Raw genomic sequence first — 20,230 nt, 5'->3', positions numbered from 1 at the left:
GGTGCTGCATTATTTTGTTGTTTTATTGAACCAAGATGCTATATTTTTTAGAGATTGTTGGGTAGCTCTATGGTGGTGTTTCTTGTAGTGCTTTATGGGCTTTAGATGTTGTCATGGGGGAGTGTGGAGATTTTGTTTGCCTGCTTTTATGCCTGAAGTACTTCACTTAATATGGGGTACCTTCTGTGAATGAGGGGTAATACTAGTTTTGTGTACCTTGTATTATTTTTAAGTGTCTTATGGGCCATATTTTGTGTTTATATATTTGGGTGGTTTGTAGTGTGTATTGTTTGGGTGCTTTATGGGACATGCCAGGCCCATTATTCTGAGCTGTTTTGTGGTGTTGTGATGCTAGGTAACATTTGAGGTGCATATTGTGTCTTGGGTTTCTATACTTATTTGTGGTTCCTTATGAGTGTTGTTGGGTTCGTTTGAGATATTTCATGATTCTTAGCTGTTCTATTGTTGAAGCCCTTGTTTGAGAATCTTTACGAATCCAAGTACTATATGGGTCTCAAAAGCATGCTGATTTGAGCTGTTTTGTGTTAGAGATGCTGAATTAATTTTGAAAGCCTTTACCGGTTGCTGTTATGTTATTTTGAGATGCTCAATTGGCTCGTGGCTGTTCCAGGGTATGATGCATTGTGGCAATTGTGGGTTTGGGGTGGGAGATGCTTTATTATTTTAAGTAGCTTTATAACTCTGAGTTGCTATACAACTCTTCAGCTGTTTTATCAGTTTGTTATGGAAGTTCAGTATGAATGATAACTAAAATATGGAATCATCATTAGTTCCCTTGACTTCCAATTTCCAAACGTCTTCCTGAGACATGTCATGTCAGGCACCCTTTTAGCCAAGTATGAGTCATTATACAATGACAATTCCAAAATATCTTGAACTACTGATCTTGGGTTTGTGGAGAGGCCCTGAATTATCCTAAGGAGGGCAAGAAATGCAAAAAAATTTTAGAACATGACTAGCCCTTTTTTCTTTACCTTCTTAGACACTAGTGTTTATTACTTTGACTGGGACTTCTTGCTCTAGTTTCTAATAATTCAAAATACTTGTATATAAACTTGTATTATTTGATGTACTGTATAAATACACAATAAAGAATGCCTTATTTCTTTAATCTGATATCTTAAGGTTACAGAAGTGCTGGACAAACTGAGACCAAGAAATGTTGTGAATTCTACAGCAACAATGGTTAAGCAATTTCCCATGCTAGTAGAAGCTCTACAGAAAGAAAACCAGCTACCAGCTTTGTTTTTCTCGTAAGTTTCTCTTTGGTTTAATATCAGTAATTGAATAAAATTTATCTACCCAGTTTGTCTTGCAACCTTCAAGTATTTAGTTATTAAACAGATCTAGATTGTATATCTTCAGTGAGTGCTGGTCATAGGTTTTGTTTAATAGATCAATTGACTGAATTTAATCTAATTGAAGCAGGAGATAATTAGGGTAAAACCAATCTGTGGTCACTGCAGGGCAAGTTACTGCTGTTAAATTGATGGGATCTTGGCTGTCTTCTTAAATGTAATAAATTTGCCCAAATGATATCTGGGGGGGTGGGTGGGGGTGTGGTCAGGGAGTTGAGGTAGAGCTTGTTCTGATGGGGAGTGTGGCAATTTTTGTAGACAAGAATTGCTTCAGGGATTTCTGAAGCAGTGTAGAAGATTATAGATGCTCTGTAAAGTGAATATGGGTACAAGTCATTGAGCTTAATTTTTCAGATTATTAGTCATAATTCATTTGTCCCATGAGATTAAATTTGGGTGGAAAATGACCAAAAATGTCAACCCGTTCTTACTGTTTATGCATCACATCATAGATGGAAGATTTTTTTAAGCGAATTGATTATGTGACTAAAAATGTATGAAAATTGCTGTATTTTAATTTGGGTACACAAAAATGAAAAACTATATTTTGATTTCATTTTTCATGTCTAAGCTCATCCTTCCACTAATTGCAGTTGAGTTTTGTATACTTCACTTGCACTATTCATGGGGACATTTGTATAAAGTAGACTTGTGTAAATACTTATAACTGTCCATGTACAAACAAGCATCACATTTTCAATACAGTACTGCCTAAGCATAAGCACAAACATTACACAATTTGTTCATTTTATATGTCCCATTTGTGAATGCTGTATAAATTTGCATCGAAACTTGTATGGTTGATTCTGTCGCATGCATATAAGGCTATAATCCAATAAATAAGATGTAATGGTTGAAAGCTTGTATTGTGACTGCTGGAATATTAATTCGGAGGAAAGGTGATTGTTTCCTGATGTAAAAACCATGAAAGATTTCCCAATTATGGACCTGCAAAGTAATGCAGAGAGCTTACCTAAAGTAAGAGGTGAGGAACCCAAATGAGTCACAATTAGTAAATTAAGCATTTGTCTTAAAGCTATGGAAGAGGGCTTTGAACAGACGTTTTTGCAGAGTTTGGACAGCAGAATGTTGCAGAGATTTTAACTAGAAAACTGTAGAGGAAAGTGAGTAAATTTGTTGCATTGGAATGAGAAGTAGCTGGGTAACTTTTGACAAGAAGTATGGGCGAACAGTGAAAGATTGAATTGGGTTTGCAATTTGGGGAGAGCCTGCATTGTTTATCATGGTAGGAAGCTTAAGAAATACTGTAGTTAAAGTTGGACCCACTTGTGTCTAAAACTGACAAGATGCAATAGGTGCCTGACTCTGTCCTTTAAAAATTGTATTACAGGAGTGATGTAGGAGCAGGGAAAGACCTTTTGGCCCTTCAAGCCTGCCTCGCCATTCAGTATGATCACTGCTGATCATGTACTTTGGTACCCTGTTACAACCTTCACCCCATATCCCTTGATCCCTCTAGCATTAATAAGTATACCTATATTCTCCTTGAACATATTTAATGACTTGGCCTCTGCCTTTTGTGGTAAAGAATTCCACAGGTTCACTACCTGCTAGGTGAGGAAATTTCTTTTGATCTTTGTTCTAAACAGCATATTCTGTAACCCCTCATTCTGAATTTGCCCGCCAATGGGTATATCTTCCCTGTATCTAGTCTGTCTAATCCTGTTAGAATTTTATAGGCTTTTAAGAGATCCCCTCTCATCCTTCTGTATTATAGCTAGTCTATATTCACTAACTCATTCAAGTTCCTCTATCTCATGAGTCAGTCCAGTAAATTTTTGCTGCATTCCACCACGGCAAGAACATCCTTGGATAAGGAAATCAAAACTGCACACACAACTTCAGCTGAGGTCTTGTTTAGACCCTGTACAGCTGCAGCAAGACATCTTTGTTCCTGCACTCTAATCCTCTTGCAATGAAGGCAAAAACTGTTAGGTTTCTTAACTGTTTGCTGCACCAGAACAAGGACACCTGGGTCTCGACTGGGGATATGCTGGATGAAATGGAGAGATGTAATTCGTAGATCCCAGACCATGTAATAAAATCGTCAATGCACAGAAGCTTTGTGGACAACTTTTTTTTTCTCTTTAAAGTGACAAGAAGGTGCCTGCCTGTTGTGTATCTTTTTGATGTCGTCTTTTTATTCCAGATTTAGCGTTTCTTTAGTAGAACGACTAGCTAAAGAAACATTCCTACATGTCACTAACAAGGAGCAAATAAAAAGAGGTTCAGATGATGCAAAAAAAAGAATTGAAGTTGAAAACAAACTTCGAAAGTTATCAAAGCGTGCTGGAAAAAAACAACCTTCGTAAGTATTTTTATCTTTCTGTTTGTGCTTCCAGGGTTAAGGTGTTAAATTTATTATTTATTGATGAGACCTCGTTAGGCAAATGTAAGATGTTGCACAATTTAACAAAAGGGCCAGATTAGTTTAGGGTATCTTGAGGGGTAATCAAAACCTAAACTGGCTGATGTCTAAACTAACTGGATTAGATGCAGCTGTTATTTTACATTCCATCAACTTCAGCGGAGTGTAGAGAGAGAGTAATATCAAACAAGGTATTAAAACTGGCCTGCCATTATTAACCAAGAATTGATCCCACTGATGGAACATGCAAACCCTGATGCAAAACCAATAATTATTTGGGTCTTATTTGCACTAAACCTGCAATCTCAATCCTGCATGTCTGAAAGAGTATCAGTGTTAACCAGTGTGAAGGAAATAGGGTGACTAGTGGAAGCAGAAGTGTTTGAATGTGAAAGCTGTTTGGCAGGAATAGATAAATTGATTTAAGTTTGAACTGACAAGATTTTGACACTGCTACGACACCAGATGGATTTACTGAGTACTAATGTCTAGTTATTAACCAATATTAAACTTCCATAACAGACTGATAAAACAGCTCAAGTTGTTTAGCTGCTCAAAATAATAAAGTATCTTATACCCATTAAAGTATCCAAAATGCTACAATACCTTGCACCAATAATCACCCCAGAACTCGTACCTAGAAACCAACACAGACCAAACGAGCATCTTAAAATAACAGAGCAGCTTTGATCTTAAAGTATTTCAAATTAATTCAGTACCTCAGACGTGCACAGTAGCTCAAACCAGCACAGCTCCCCAGACCTTTATAGAGTCAATGTATAGTTAGTAAATGATTTTCTATTTGAGCAATTTTGTGGTCACTTGCACCATGTTCCCCATCCAAACCCTTTCTGAAGTTAATGCATCATTCTTGGATGTCATTCCGTTGATCTGCATACTCACCCCTTAGGGTCCTTGGCATTTGCATCATTTGTTTTGTTCTTGCTTGTCACTGACAGCCACAAGTGTTTATTTTTAAGAAGTTCATTGAATTGTCTGCCTGGCTTCAAATATGATTGACTACATTTGACTTGTTTATTTGAATTAAAGTGACATGCCTCTTTGAAAATTTTATTGCCATTTTGTTTGTGGCTTTTCAGAAGGGCTTGGAGCCGGTGTTTGAGTTAATATCTTTGTCAATGGTGTGGATGGAGGTCTCCCACAATAACTACATAGAATGTCAGATCCAGTTTGTGATGTGTAGTTAATGGTCAACGGGCAAAGAGCAACATAGAATCATAGAACAGTACAGCAAAATACAGGCCCTTCGGCCCACAATGTGCCGATCTTTAAACCTCGCCTAAGACTATCTAACCCCTTTCTCCCACATATCCCTCTACTTTAAATTCCTCCATATGCATATCTAGCAATCTCTTGAACTTGACCAATGTACCTGCCTCCACCACCACCCCAAGCAGTGCATTCCATGCCCCAATCACTCTCTGGGTGAAAAAAACCTTCCTCTGGTATCTCCCTTGAACTTCCCACCTATTACTTTAAAGCCATACCCTCTTGTATTGAGCATTGGTGCCCTGGGAGAGAGGCGCTGGCTGTCTACTCTATCTATTCCTCTTAATATTTTGTACACCTCTATTATGTCTCCTCTCATCCTCCTCTCCAAAGAGTAAAGTCCTAGCTCCCTTAGTCTCTCCTGATAATGCATACTCTCTAAACCAGGCAGCATCCTGGTAAATCTCCTCTGCATCCTTTTCAATGCTTCCACATCCTTCCTATAATGAGGCGACCAGAACTGGACACAGTACTCCAAGTGTGGTCTAACCAGAGTTTTGTAGAGCTGCATCATTACCTCGCGGATCTTAAACTCGATCCCATGACTTAAGAATGCTAACATCCCATAAGCTTTCTTAACTACCCTATCCACCTGTGAGGCAACTTTCAAGGATCTGTGGATATGAACCCCCAGATCCCTCTGCTCCTCCACACTACCCAGAATCCTGCCATTAAGTTTGTACTCTGCCTTGGAGTTTGTCCTTCCAAAGTGTACCACCTCACATTTCTCCAGATTGAACTCCATCTGCCACTTCTCAGCCCAGCTCTGCATCCTATCGATGTCCCTCTGCAATCTTCGACAATCCTCCACACTATCCACAACACCACCAACCTTTGTGTCATCTGCAAACTTGCCAACGCACCCTTCTACCCCCTCATCCAAGTCATTAATAAAAATCACTAAAAGCAGTGGTCCCAGAACCGATCCTTGTGGGACACTGCTAGTCACAGCCCTCCAATCTGAATGCACTCCCTCCACCACAGCCCTCTGCTTTCTACAGGCAAGCCAATTCTGAATCCACACGGCCAAGCTTCCCTGGATCCCATGCCCTCTGACCTTCTGAAGAAGCCTACCATGTGGAACCTTGTCAAATGCCTTACTAAAATCCATGTAGACCACATCTACTGTACTACCCTCGTCAATCTGCCTGGTCACCTCAAAGAACCCTATCAGGCTTGTGGGACGTGATCTGCCCTTCACAAAGCCATACTGGCTGTCCCTGATCAGACCATGATTCTCTAAATGCCCATAGATCCTATCTTTAAGAACACTTTGCAACAGCTTGTCCACCACAGACGTAAGGCTCACTGGTCTACAATTCCCTGGACTATCCCTACTACCTTATTTGAATAAGGGGACAACATTTGCCACCCTCCAATCCTCCAGTACCATTCTGGTGGGCAACGAGAACTCAAAGATCCTAGCCAAAGGCGCAGCAATCTCCCCCCTCGCCTCGCAGAGCAGCCTGGGGAATATTCCGCCAGGGCCCAGGGACTTATCTGTCCTAATATTTTCTAACAGCTCTAACACATCCTCTCTTGATATCTACATGCTCTAGAACATTACCCTTACCAACACTGACCTCAGTGTCATCAAGGCCCCTCTCCTTGGTGAATACTGAAGAGAAGTATTCATCGAGGACCTCACCCACTTCCACAGCTTCCAGGCACATCTTCCCACCTTTGTCTCTACCTTTACTCTCATCATCCTTCTACTCTTCACGTAAGTGAAAAAAGCCTCGGGATTTTCCTTAACCCTACTCGGCAAGGCATTTTCACGTCCCCTTTTGCTCTCCTCAGCCCCTTCTTAAGTTCCTTCCTTGCTACCCTGTATTCCTCATGAGCCCTATCTGATCCTTGCTGCCTACACCTAATGTATGCTGCCTTCTTCCTCCTAACTAGATGTTCCACCTCCCTTGTTACCCATGGTTCCTTCACCCTGCCATTCCTTCTCTGCCTCACCGGGACAAATTTATCGCTAACATCCTGCAGGAGATCCCTGAACGACGACCACATTCCATAGTATATTTCCCTTAGTAGATATATTTTGAGGAGAAATTTAATCAGAGCACCAAAATGGAATTCAAAAACAAATGATCACTTTACTGATTCATTCAGGTAACTTTTCTTCTTTACATAAAATAGTTCTTACGGGTAGACGTATTCCCATCGCACTGTTACATAGATCTTTATGATCTAATAAGTGATAAATAGGTAATATTATGAAGAGCCACAAAAAGCATATAACAATGTCTTTTAAAACAACTAAATTTCATGGCAATAGTCAAATTTTGTAAGGACAGAATATCTCTTTAATGTTTAAAAGGCTTCGAAGTCTGAAATTAATACCTTTCATTGATGTTTAAAATAACATCCATAACCTTTAGTTCAGGAAAGCAGGGAGTCTCCATCTGGTTAAGGTACAAGGAGACAATGCAGCCAGTTTTGGTGCTTTTACTGATACTGCTTGGAGGAAAAGTCCCATTATTGACAAACTACTTGTTATTACTATACATTGCTGTATAGGTTATTTGACTACAGAATATTTCATAGACCAAGGCCATTTTATTGTCCTCTAATTTTTAAACTGTTCTACATTGTACAGCTACAATTCCAGTAAGGATATCTGGTTAGATATCATAAATAGAATCTTGACTAGTTTTGCCCTTCCCTAGCATCCTTGCCATAATTAAATTGAAATGGTTTACTACTTGTAACAATTGAGATCATGATTATAGATGAGACTGCTTAATCAACCCATCGTCTTCCAAAGTAATATGATCAGATTTTTAAACTCCTTGTTTTTCATTATAATATCTATTTCTTTAGTAAATGATTCCAAGATCTTTGCTTCTTCTGTTGGAGATCATGCTATACTCTGTAGAGTGCATCTCTGTCATTGGTTTATTGCGTTCCATATAATAATTTGTTCTGGTTGCAGTGATCCAAAGGAGTCCCATGTGTCTGACAACATGGTAATGAAAGAAACTGAGCAAGAAATGTTACACCAGAAACTTCAAGAATTGAGGAAAATACCACCAGACTGCACCTATGCAGTGGAAAGTGCTGCTGACCGTAAGGTACAGAGTGTGTTTTCCATTGTGCTTTAGAACTGAGATATCCAATGTGCTCCCACTGCACAGATCCTGCTGCAGTTACTTAATATTGCTTTGTTCTTTCAACACTTACTTTTATTTCTCTCATCTAATGGCTTAAGTGCAGATGTTTCATTTTATCACGCCTCAGAAATATGTCCAAGTAAAATCATTGTGGAATCCAGTTGGGTGCAAGTTGTTTGCTTTCAGATGACCTGCACACAGCTGGGTAATACAAAATGCAGCAAGATAAATGACCAAGGTTATGGCCTCAAAGAGCAAATTTTTGGTGAAAGTTGTAAAGGAAAACAATAAAAGGTGATGCAATTGCCAAAAATGATCTATTAATGGCATCTGTAATCTGTTAGCAATTTTGTAAGTAAATAAAGTGCAGATGTATTTTGGTTTCTTTAAAATTATCTGAATGGGGGAAAAAAAGCATAGATGTTGTTAGTTTAAAATGACTCTTCTATTCCAAATTATGAAAAGGTGAATATTTGGGAATATTCAAGAAGTATAAAACCAAGGAATTGGAAAAACTGAACACCACTGAAACTTGGCAGTATGATTTTTAATCATCTAACGTTGTTAACTTACAAAATTATTGTGGTGCATGATATGAAATTTGTATTCCAAAATGATACTCAGCCAATATCTTTGGAATTCTATAGATTCTAGATACGATCTTTCAGCGATTGCAGCAAGCAAAAACAGCAAATCAGTTACGCTTTTATTTGGAGAGAGGCATTGGATTTCATCACCCATCCCTGAACAGTAAAGGAAGACAAGCTGTGGAAATGCTCTTCAGACTTGGATTTGCCAGGGTCAGTATTTAATGAACTTGCATTGTGATCAATTCAGCCACCGCTCACTGTATCTTTTAATGTATTTGTGCTATTCCTTTGGATTTAACATTGTGATATACTAATCCATCATTTCACTTTGTGATGCCACTCTGATTGTAAGGAGCAACACTTCAAAAAGCTGGAAGAACTCAGCAGGGCAGTCAGCGTTTTGGGTCGAGACCTTTTATCATTCTTTAGGACTGAAAGTGGGAGATAGCCAGTATAAAAGGGGTGGAGCAAGAGCTAATTATTGGCCAAGTGAAAGTCATAGGCCAGATCTTACGACTGGATGCCATCACTTCTGGTGGGACTTGCCTAATTCACTCTTGGAAATTCTGAAATTTAGAATTGTTTTAAGCTAGCAGCAGCATCTTTTGCTGTACAGCCTGTCGAATAATAGGAAAAAAATTTGTGTGCAAAAAGTTGTTGAGGAACTTGAAATGATCACCATCATGAAAGAAGAGGAACCCAGGTAAAATAATGTCAAAGTGACAATGTCCTCTGAACCTGATGGCCTGCATCCCAATGTCTTAAGAGGTGGCTTCTAAAACAGTGGATGCGTTATGATCTTCCAAGATTCCTTTATGGAAAGGTCCCAGCAGACTGGAAAACCAAATAGAACATCCCTATTCAAGAAAAAAGAAAGCAAAAACTACTGGCCAATTAGCCTAAAACACCATGGTAAAAGTGCTGGAATCCACTAAGAAGTTGGTATGGAAAATTATAACACAATTAAGCAGACTCAGCATGGTTTGATGAAAAGAATATTGTTTCTGGGAAATAACAGATGCAGTTTCCAAAGGATTTGATATGGTGCCTCAGAAAAGGTTATTGCACAAAGTAATAGCTCATGGCATTTGTGGTTGTATATTTAGTCTAGCTAGAGGACTGGCAAACTAACAGAAAACAGAATTGGGATAATTGAGTCAATTTTCAGATTGGCAAACTGTAACTATTCAAAATCCATATTAATGACTTGGATGAAGAGACCAAGTGAATTGTAGCCAGGTTAACTGATGCTACAAAGATAGGTGGGAAGGATACAAAAAAATCTGCTGAGGGATCTAGGTAGGTTAGGGGAGTGGTGAAATGTTTTGCAGATTGAGTACATGTGGAAGGCAGAGGTTATTAACTTTGATAGTAAGAATATAAGATTAGAAAATTGTTTAAATGAAATGTGACTACAGAGCACTCTGAAGAGATATGTGAAAAAATGCTGTGAACATACAGCACTTGACCTTCTGTCATTTGTGCTGGGATTTTGTATGCTCCTGATAAGTGGACTCGGTCCTCAATGCCGTTGTGAATGTTTTGTTTCCCTTTTGAGCTGTCATGGGCTAGGGCTTCCCACAGGTCAATGGACTTTTTCAAGGAGGTTTTGGGAGTCTGGTATTGGGCAAAAGAGCACTGACTTTTTTCCATTGGAGCTGATTCGGTTTATCTAGAGCCATGATGCCAGGACTATTAGTTTGGGAAAGGATGCCGAGATTGCTTCGCTTATCGTGCCAGTGGATTGGAAGATCTTGTGGCAGTAGTGTTGGTGGTATGTCACTGGTGCTTTGATGTACCTCCTGTAGGTAGGCCATGTCTCGGAAGTGTAGTTTAGCTTGGAAGAATGAGAGTTGTTGATAAGATTCTAAGGGGGTTAGGTGCTGTGAGGATGTTTCTATTTGGGGGAATCTAAGATGGCTGAGGAGGTAAGGGCAGTGTAGGTCAGAATAATGGGTCACCTATTTAAGTTCTGTGATAAGGAAACTCTTAAAAGTGTAAATCCTTTGGAATTCTCTATACGAGAGAACTGTGGAACCAAAGTCATTGAATATATCCAAGGGTGAAATGCACATGTTTTTGGGGTAGTTGAGGGGTAGGAAAATATTTGTATTTTTATTCTTTAAAATAGTTCCCTGGTGTTTTTGAAATAAAGATGTTTACAAACGTCAATCTGCAATGACATCCTTAGCTGGTGAAGCAGGAAGGCTAGGGGTATAGGGTCTCACTGGCTGTTGGTCTGTGTTGCCGGCCATGTGCACTGGGAGAGATGCTGTTTTGCACAGGGCCTGCTGATGTGCTGGAGTCTGTTTCCTGTGGAAGACTTCATCTAGGGTCATGCTGGAAGAAACAGTGCAGCTTGCAACTTGCAGTTTGAGTCATCAGAAGATCCATCTCTTATGAATTTTTTAAAAATCGTAAAGAAAACTCAATTTGTACTATTTTACTTCAGTGCTGATTGGTTGATTCTTGGTGAAAATGCCAAGTGTGTGAATTGTTGTTGAAAACTATGTTTGTAATGGATATTTTCTGAGGTAATTTTATAGTTACATGCCTTGGATTCTGGTACGAAAAACTGAATAATATGAAAATAAGGTTTGATGCTATTTGTTAAAAACACAAGTGACAAATTTGCTTAAGAACTGAAAAGTATTAATTCCTGATAGTATTAGGATCTGTCAATTCCATAATCATTCCACTGTGGAAGATTCTAGCAGTGTTACAAAATATGTATTTGAATGCAGTTTTTATTCCAGCTGAGATTAATTCATTCAACAAATTTGTTTTTCTGTAGGTTGTGACTGCTACTGGAACTCTTGCTTTGGGTATTAATATGCCATGCAAGACTGTTGTCTTTCTTGATGATTCCGTTTCACTGGATGCCTTGCAATATAGACAGGTATCATATCCCATTCTTTATTGGGCTCTGTTTCTAATATAGTATTTAAATAAATAAACCACTTAGAAGTAAAGCACTTCTAGGTTTTTCTTCCATGTAACTAATCAAAGTTCTTTTTAATTTTGGTGTCAAAAATGAGATTGTGCTCAAACTTAAATTTTCAAAAGTTGAACTTTCTGGTATTCTCTTTCCAGATGTCTGGCCGAGCTGGAAGACGAGGCTTTGATGTGATTGGCAATGTGATCTTTTATTGCGTTCCGTTGCCCAAAGTGCAAAGACTTCTCAAAGCAAGCGTTCCCTTACTTAGGGGCCAGTTTCCTTTATCTATGTCCCTTGTGCTTCGTCTTATGGTGCTGGCTGCTAAATCTGATGACAAAGCAGATGCAGAAGCCAAGGTATTTAATTAGCCGGGAAGCCTTGTCACAGAAATTTTTTTAGCTAGCAACATTATCATTTTATTACTACTGAAATTGCTAAAATCACTGTTCTGAAATTGCTGGAATCGATTAAAGTAAATAGAAGAACAAATTACAATATTAAGGTTTTTTTTGTTGGTTCTTGATTCTACCCAGTTGTCCATCAATAGAATGGTAATATTTTAAAATCTATTTTAAGCATGAAACACAAAATATAATTCCTTACTTTAGATAAATTCACAATTTACTGTAAATGTACACCTGTGTACATCTTAATCTGCAACATTTCACTGAGGGTACATATTATATTTTGCTTGTATTGGGATATCAGTATTTCTAGGCAGAAGCCAAATAAGGTTTTTCTTGCTTCGATAGTTATTACCTTTTTTATAGTTTTTCATTAGGAATTTTTATTCAGGATAAACACGTATTGCACATTGTCCCTTAAGAATTATTAAAAAGGAAATTTAAAAGGGATAAAATGGGAAGAATTGGCACACTCTCCTGGTATCTTCAGAAATGAGCCAAAGCATTAAGGTAAACTTTTATTTTTAACTTAATGGGAGGAAAACAGTTGGTGGCATTATTTGTGCAATTGCACAAAATCATTCCTTTGATTACCTCCTCCCCATTTTTCTGGTTTTCAGTTATTTATTTAATTGAACTTTGGCTTATTTCTCAGCAATAAAAATTCTCTAATGTGTGTCTGACTTGGAATATTTCAGTACATACATCACAACTGTGTAGAATCAAAACTTGGCTAATATAAAATATAATAGGTGGCACGGTAGCATAGCGGTTAGCGCGACGCTATTACAGCGCCAGCGATTGGGGTTTGATTCCCGTCGCTGTCTGTAAGGAGTTTGTGCGTTCTCCCGTGTCTGCGTGGGTTTCCTTCGGGTGCTCCGGTTTCCTCCCACATTCTAAAAGATGTACAGGTAGGTTAATTTGGGGGTTTAAAATGGACGGTGTGGACTCGTTGGGCCGGAAGGGCCTGTTACCACGCTGTAAATAAAATTAAAAATTAAATTTAAAAAATTATTCTGTAAATTTGACGCTGTGCATAATCATTGGAAAAACTTACTTTTCCCTTTTAGGCTTTATCCTTGCTGCAACATTCTATGTTGTGCTACGATAAGCAGAAGAAACAGTTGACCTTGAAGTTGTACTTCCTGTTCTGTTTACAGTTTCTTCTCAAAGAGGTAGGATTTGAAGATGTTTTTTTTAAAAAGTGTAACAAAAATTTGAATGTATTTGCTTATTTTCACATCAGCCAAAACTGTACATTTCTGCAATAGATGTGGCATTTAAACAAAGACAAAATTTTAGAAACTAATTTTTTGAAATATAGCCAAGTCAATATGGGGAAAATTGCTGGTACAAGACTGGTGCTACTCATGATTGACAGCAATCATGACATCTTCCACATCCAGTTTCTTACAAGTTGAGAACCAAGGCTACGTGGTAATCATGTCCCTCTTTCTTGACGTCCATGTTTCTCGGCAGGAATCACTGGATAGCAATCGGCAATTAACGTGAGCAATGAGAATCCTCAACTATTGGTATCGACACCCCTCTACCTGTGGCTGTGACTATCACAGCCAACACAAACAGGATTACGCTGAACCTTTCTCTTTTTAATTTTATGATACGTGGAATCTTGGTAAAGTTAAATTTGTTGCACTTCGGAAGTGCCCTTCAGAAGATGGTAGTAGGCCAAATTCTTAAAAGAGCTGTAGCTGTATTTGGGTAGCATTCCAGAGTTAGGATTTGGTAATTTTAAGGGAGTATTCTACATTTCCAAGTTAGGATGATGTGAGGCTTTGGGAACCTGTGACTGGCAGTGTTCCCATGCAACTGCTGCACTTATACTTGGAGTTTGGGAGGTATTGTCAGAGTGAGCTGGTTATGTGGCTGCAGTACGTTTGTGTGTAATGTGCCAATCAAGTTGGTTGTTTTGTCCTGGATAGTGCTAGGCTGCTTGTTTTTGTTGGAGCTGTACTCATCCAGGCAAGTGAAGAGTATTCCATCAAGCTCTTTGCTTGTGCCTTGCATATGAGGATTTGGTATGTCAGAAGATTAATTACTCACTCCAAGATACCAGGTCTCTAACATGCTCTTGTTGCCACAGTTGAGTTTCTGATCATTGGTGATCCCTTGTCCATACTTGACCTGGTGCATGACACTTCAAGGTTGGGTTGTATGGAGAACTCTCTGAGCACTGTCTGGCTTGTAAGCCTCCAACATAGTCTTGTTGCTGGTTGAGCTGTCTGTAGGGCTGTGGAGAAGTTGTCTAGCTGGCTATAGATTTGATTGTGTGTGACTTACATTTTTGTAATGCTTGTTTGTCCCAGTTCAGACTTTACTTGTGAGGAGATATTTGCAGGGTTGTCTGGATTGATGTAACTTTGCCAAATCTGAATTTGTACCTAAGTTTGTTTCAATATAGTGATTTTTGATACAATTAAATGGATCTCTGTCACTTCAAAAACCAGGCAAGATTCAGACACGTTGCTTAGAATTTTCATTTGCATATTGACCAGGCCAGAGCACCTAAGGATAGCAGATTTCCTCCTTTGGCATCGTTAACCGAACTAGATATATTTTTAAGTCCTGAAGTTTCAAGATTGCCATCACTAAGTTGAGTGTTCTTATTTGATTTGAGGCTATCTAATTAATTGAACATAAATTTACAGGTCTCCATGGTGAGATTTCAACTCCGGGTTGTTAGTACTGAGTTCAGTTGAAATAACAGTGACACTTCATTTTTGCAGGGTTTTTTGGATTTAAATGGAATGCCACAAGGATTTGCAGGTCTAGTGACCCACTTGCATCAGCATGAACCGGCCAATTTTATCTTTGTCAGTTTCCTTGTGAAAGGCCTGTTTCACAAAATTTGTTCTCAGTCTGATACATCAGCACGGAAAGGTAAGATTGTCATTTTTAACCAAAACTTTAGATAGAATAGTTCATACTTTGTAACCTTGATGTGAGGAAAAAATGTCTTGTGCCAGATACCCTACTGTTTGCTGAAAAATATTCTTTCTGAACAGTGCTTTTGAAGTGAATTAACTTTATTTGGACATTTAATGGTATAGTTTCAACATGAAAATCAATGGGGCAGACTTTCTGTTGGGACATAAAGAAATGGTAAAGACTTGGAACAATTCTGTGACACGAGACTGCAGATGCTGGAAATCTGGAGCAACGTGCACATTGCTGGAGGAACTCAGCAGGTCAGGCAGCATCAATGGAGGGAAGTGAACAGTTGAGGTTTTTCGCTGAGACCCTTCATCAGGACTGGAAAGGAAGAGGGCAGAAGCCAGAATAAAGAAGAGTGAAGGGAGGGGAGGAGCATGAGCTGGTGTGTAATAGGTGAATCCAGATGAGGGGGGGAAGGTAGGTAGGTTGGGGTGGGTGAGAAGCTGGAAGGTGATAGGTGGAAGAGGAAAAGGGCTGAACAAGATGGAATCTGATGGGGGGGGAACAGTAGACCATGGAACAAAGGGAAGGAAGTGGGGAACCAGAGGGAGGAAGGTGTGGGTGATGGGCAGATTGTGAGGGCGGGGGAGGGGAAAGAGAAGGGGTAAAGGGGCCAGAGGGATAAGGGAAAACCAAAAGGTGGGGGGACGGGACATAAGGTTCCACTCATCCTCTCTTACCACCTCACGAGCCTTCATATCCAACATATCATTTTCTGCGATTTTTGCCATCTCCAGCGGGATCCCACCACCAGCTGTATCTTCTCTTTCCCTCTCCGCTTGTCTGCTCATCCCTCCCCTCCGATCATCCTCCTGGCACTTATCCCTGCAGCCGTGCTAAGTGTTACACCTGCCCCTACACCACCTCCCTCACCAGCATTCAGGGCCCCAAGTAGTCCTTCCAGGTGAGGCAGCACTTCATATGTGAATCCATCGGGGTCATTTATTATATCCGGCGCTCCTGGTGCGGCCTCCTCTACATCAGTGAGACCCGGCGCAGATTGGGGAATTGCTTGTCGAGCACCTTAACTCCATTCGCCGGAACAGCCAGTATCTCCCAGTGGCCAGCCATTTTAATTCCGCTTCCCATTCCCACACTTTGACATGTCTGTCTGTGGCTGCGAGGCTAAATGCAGATTAGAGGAACAACACCTCATATTGCTTCTTGGTAGTCTCCAACCTGACAGCATCAACATCAATTTCTCCCACTCCCACTCCCACTATTTGTTCTACACACCACTCCTCTTTCCCCCTCCCCCCCCACTTTTGGTTTTCCCTCATTCCTCTGGCTCCTTTACCCCTTCGCCTTTCCCCTCTTTCACTCTCACGACCTGCCCATCACCCAGACCTTCCTTTTATTCCATGGTCTATTGTTCTCTCCTATCAGATTCTATCTTGTTCAGCCCTTTGCCACTTCCACCTATCACCTCCCAGCTTCTCACATCATTCCCTGGTGGATTTATAATACAGTTAAGCAGAGTCAACATCCTTTAATGGAAGGAAGTAGTGTCTGACAAATTTATTACAGTTCTTTGAGGATGCGTCAAGCAGATTGAATAGAGGGGAGACAGTTAATGTAGTGTACAGGCAGTCACTAGGTTACATAAGGGTTCCGTTCCTGAGAATTTTCCATAAGCTGATTTCTCAAGTTAGAAATGTCCATGTTATTACAAGCTTGAAAAATACTTTAAGAATGTATGTGAGAATTTGCATAAAGTCAGGTTTTCGTAAGTCAGGCCATTTTGTGACCCAGGAAGTCCCTGTATTTGGATTTCCTGAAGGAATTTAGTATGGTGCCACATGAAGTTACTGCACAAGACCATATTATTGGGATGTATTAATATGGTAGAGTATTGGTTAATTAACAGAAAACATTTGGGATAAATTAATAATATGTTGGCAGGCTGTGGAATATACAGGGATTCATGCTGGAACCTAAACTATTAAAATGTATTAATTAAAGGGGCAAGCATATTCTAGCCATATTTGCTGATGACAGAGGGAGAGCAAGTTATGGGAAGGCCACAGAACCTGAAACAAGCATATGGATAAGTTGAGTGGTCAAAAATTTGGAAGATGGGGTATAATATTGGTATTAGTTTATTATTGTCACTTGTACTGAGGTACAGTGAAAAGCTTGTCTTACAAACCGATTGTACAGGTCAATTCATTACACAGTGCAGTTACATTGAGTCAGTACAAAGTGCATTGAGGTAGTACAGGTAAAAACAATAACAGTACAAAGTGTCACAGCTACAGAGAAGGTGCAGTGCAATAAGGTGCAAGGTCACAACAAGGTAGATCGTGAGGTCATAGTCCATCTCGTATAATATGGAGAAAGTTTGAGGTTACCCACTTATGAGGGCATTGTTGCAGAATTATGAGTTAGTTGAGGAGAAGTTGCTTCAGATTGTAAAAAATCTTTGGAAGTTCTCAATTGGAGAGAGCTATGGAGGTGGAAACATTTTTATTCATTCACAGGAAATGGACATAGGCAATTCTGGCATTTACTGTCCATCCCTAATTTCTGTTAACTGAGAAGGCAATTTTGATTCAACCACATTTGTGGGCCTGGATTCGCATATAGGCTAGACTGGAGAAGAATGGCATGTTTTCTTTCCTGAAGAATATTAGTTAACCAGAGGAACTCTTATGACAATCCATTATTTTCTTCATCACAGTTAATGATGTTAGACTTTTAAATGTTTGATTGAATTACTTGGATTTAAGTTCCTCAGCTGCCATGGTGGAATTCCAACTCCTCTGATCGGTGGTCCTGAATTCTTGACTGTTGGTTCAGTCACTTCTATGGTATTATGCGGGAATTTTTTTTGTACTACTAGACAGTCAAGATTTTAAAGGAAAAAGAAAGATGAGACACAGGAAACTGAAAATGCTGGAGTAATCTGCTAGAAGAACTCTTTGGGTCAAACAACATCTGTGGATGGGGGGAGGTGCAGGGGAAGGAATTGTCAATATTTCAGGCCAAAATCAGGACTGAGAGGGAAGATAGCCGGTATAAAGAGGAGATGGGAAGAGGCGAGATGGGGGCCAGAGGTGGACCAAGGAGGGATGAAGAATGACAGTTCGTGGGGGAGGAATTGAGTTGGGAGACAGAAGCGTGAATGATGGAGGCAGAAAGAAAAAAGATGCATATGGAGCCAGCTGTGGAGGGAGGGTGAACTTGGGGACAATTAGGAGGGGGTAAGCAGGAAGGTGATATGGGAACCATTTGGGGGGGGGAGAGAAAGGGCAGATGGAACCAAAAACAGATGGAGGGTGGGAGGTGGGAAATGTGTGGGTAGTAGGTGGATGGAACCAGGAGGGGGCAAAAATGGGTGATTCGGGGGGTATGAGAAGGGACAAAAATGGGTGATTGGGGGGTATGAGAGGGGACAAAAATGGGAGGATTGGGAAAGGATTGGGGTGGGGGGTGGGTGTGGGTGGTGGAGAGAATCAGTGGAGCTGAGGGTTAACCAAGATTGGAAAATTCAATATTTATACCACTGGGTTGTAGACATCCCAGGTGGAATGTAAGGTGTTGTTCCTGTAGTTTGCTTTGGGCCTTGCCCTGGCAGTGGAGAATGCCAAGGATGGACAAGTTGGTATGGGAAGGGGAATTGAAATGGCATGCAATTGTGAAGTTGCTAGGTAGAAAGTAGAATTGAAGCCAAGGTCAGAGCAGCCATGCTCTTATTGAATGTCACCTTGAGGCTGCAGAGGCTCTCTATTTGTCATATCCTTGTGACCAGTAAGCCTCTGGTCACCTGCCCTTTGGCCTGCTAGTTTTGGGCACAGTTTTCTTGCCGGAAAGCTGGCTGATGAAGTCACCTCCTTCACTAGGGTATGAGTGATGAGTGTGTACCCACAAAGGTATTTCTAGTCTTCCCCAACCAGAACCTCTGGGTGAACCAGGAGATTTGTAATCTGCTGAGGGCTCGATCTGTGGTGTTTAGGGCTGGCGACCCAGAGTCATATAAGAAGTCCAGGAACAACCTCTGGAAGGCCATTGTGAGTGTAACGAGGCAATTTCGGACTAGACTAGAATCACAGATGGATGCTTGACAGCTGTGGCAGCGCTTACACAATTTAACTTTCTGTAAGGCGAGATTGGGTAGCATAAGTGGCAACGACCCATCACTCCCAGATGAGCTCAGTGCCTTTTATGCACATTTTGATAAGGAGAACAATGACACACCCACACGAGCCCCCACGTCTCCAGATGACTCTGTAGTTTCAGTCTCTGAGGCTGACGTCAGGGCATCCTTCAAGGGGGTGAATCCACGAAACTCATCTGGTCCAGATGGCGTATCTGGCCGAGTACTAAAGATCTGTGCGGACCAACTGGGTGGAGTATTTTATGGATGTATCCAACCTCTTGCTTCAGCAGTCTGAGGTTTCCACCTGCTTCAAAAAGGCATGTATTGTACCACTGCCCAAGAAGAGCGTGGTGACTTGCCTCAATGATTATCATCCAGTGGCACTTTTGTCAACCGTAATGAAATTATTTGAAAGGTTGGTTATGGTGTGAATCAACTCCTGCCTCAGATGACCTGGATCTCCTCCAATTTGCCTACTGCCACAACAGGTTGACAGCGGATGTGATTTCTCTGGCTCTTTACTCTGCTCTGGACCATCTGGACAGCAGGAACTTGAACGTCAGGCTGCTGTTTGTTGATTACAGCTTGGCGTTCAACACAATTATCCCATCCAAACTCATCAAGCTTCAAGACCTTAGCCTCTACCTCCCTCTGCAACTGGATACTTGACTTCTTCATTGGCAAACCTCAATGTGAGGATTGGTAACACCATCTCCTCACTGACCATCAACACAGGTGCACCTCAAGGTTGTGTGCTTAGCCCCCACTCTACTCTACACACACGACTGTGGCTAAGCACAGCTCCAATGCCTTCTTCAAATTTGCCGACAACACTACCATTGTTGGATGAATCACAGGTGGTGATGAGTCAGCTTACTGGAGCGAGGTAGGTCATCTGGTTGAGTGGTTCTGCAAAACAACTTCTCGCTCAACGTCAGCAAAACAAGAGCTGATTGTTGACTTCGGGAAGGAAGACGAACAAGTGCCAGTTTATATTGGGGGGATCAGCAGTGGAGAGAGTCAGCAGCTTTAAATTCCTCAGTGTTAACATATCAGATGACCTTTCC

At 40.5% G+C, this 20,230-nt stretch overlaps 1 protein-coding gene across 2 annotated transcripts in view; it reads left to right on the top strand.

Annotated features, from left to right (window-relative positions):
• LOC127584907 (probable ATP-dependent RNA helicase DDX60) overlaps nt 1-20,230 on the top strand; it is a 72,054-nt gene that overhangs the window by 43,306 nt on the left and 8,518 nt on the right. For both annotated transcript variants that reach the window (XM_052041907.1, XM_052041917.1), the window contains exons 24-31: nt 1,147-1,274; nt 3,550-3,708; nt 8,000-8,138; nt 8,825-8,977; nt 11,562-11,666; nt 11,861-12,061; nt 13,180-13,284; nt 14,857-15,010. In XM_052041907.1, coding sequence (XP_051897867.1) covers nt 1,147-1,274; nt 3,550-3,708; nt 8,000-8,138; nt 8,825-8,977; nt 11,562-11,666; nt 11,861-12,061; nt 13,180-13,284; nt 14,857-15,010 — 1,144 coding nt within the window. The remainder of the gene's footprint in view (nt 1-1,146; nt 1,275-3,549; nt 3,709-7,999; nt 8,139-8,824; nt 8,978-11,561; nt 11,667-11,860; nt 12,062-13,179; nt 13,285-14,856; nt 15,011-20,230) is intronic.

The sequence above is a fragment of the Pristis pectinata genome, chromosome 2 (assembly GCF_009764475.1).
Source record: "Pristis pectinata isolate sPriPec2 chromosome 2, sPriPec2.1.pri, whole genome shotgun sequence".
In the NCBI taxonomy this organism is placed as follows: Eukaryota; Metazoa; Chordata; class Chondrichthyes; order Rhinopristiformes; family Pristidae; genus Pristis; species Pristis pectinata.
Note: the sequence above shows the minus strand (reverse complement) of the source record. Positions and strands in the feature narration are given on the sequence as shown.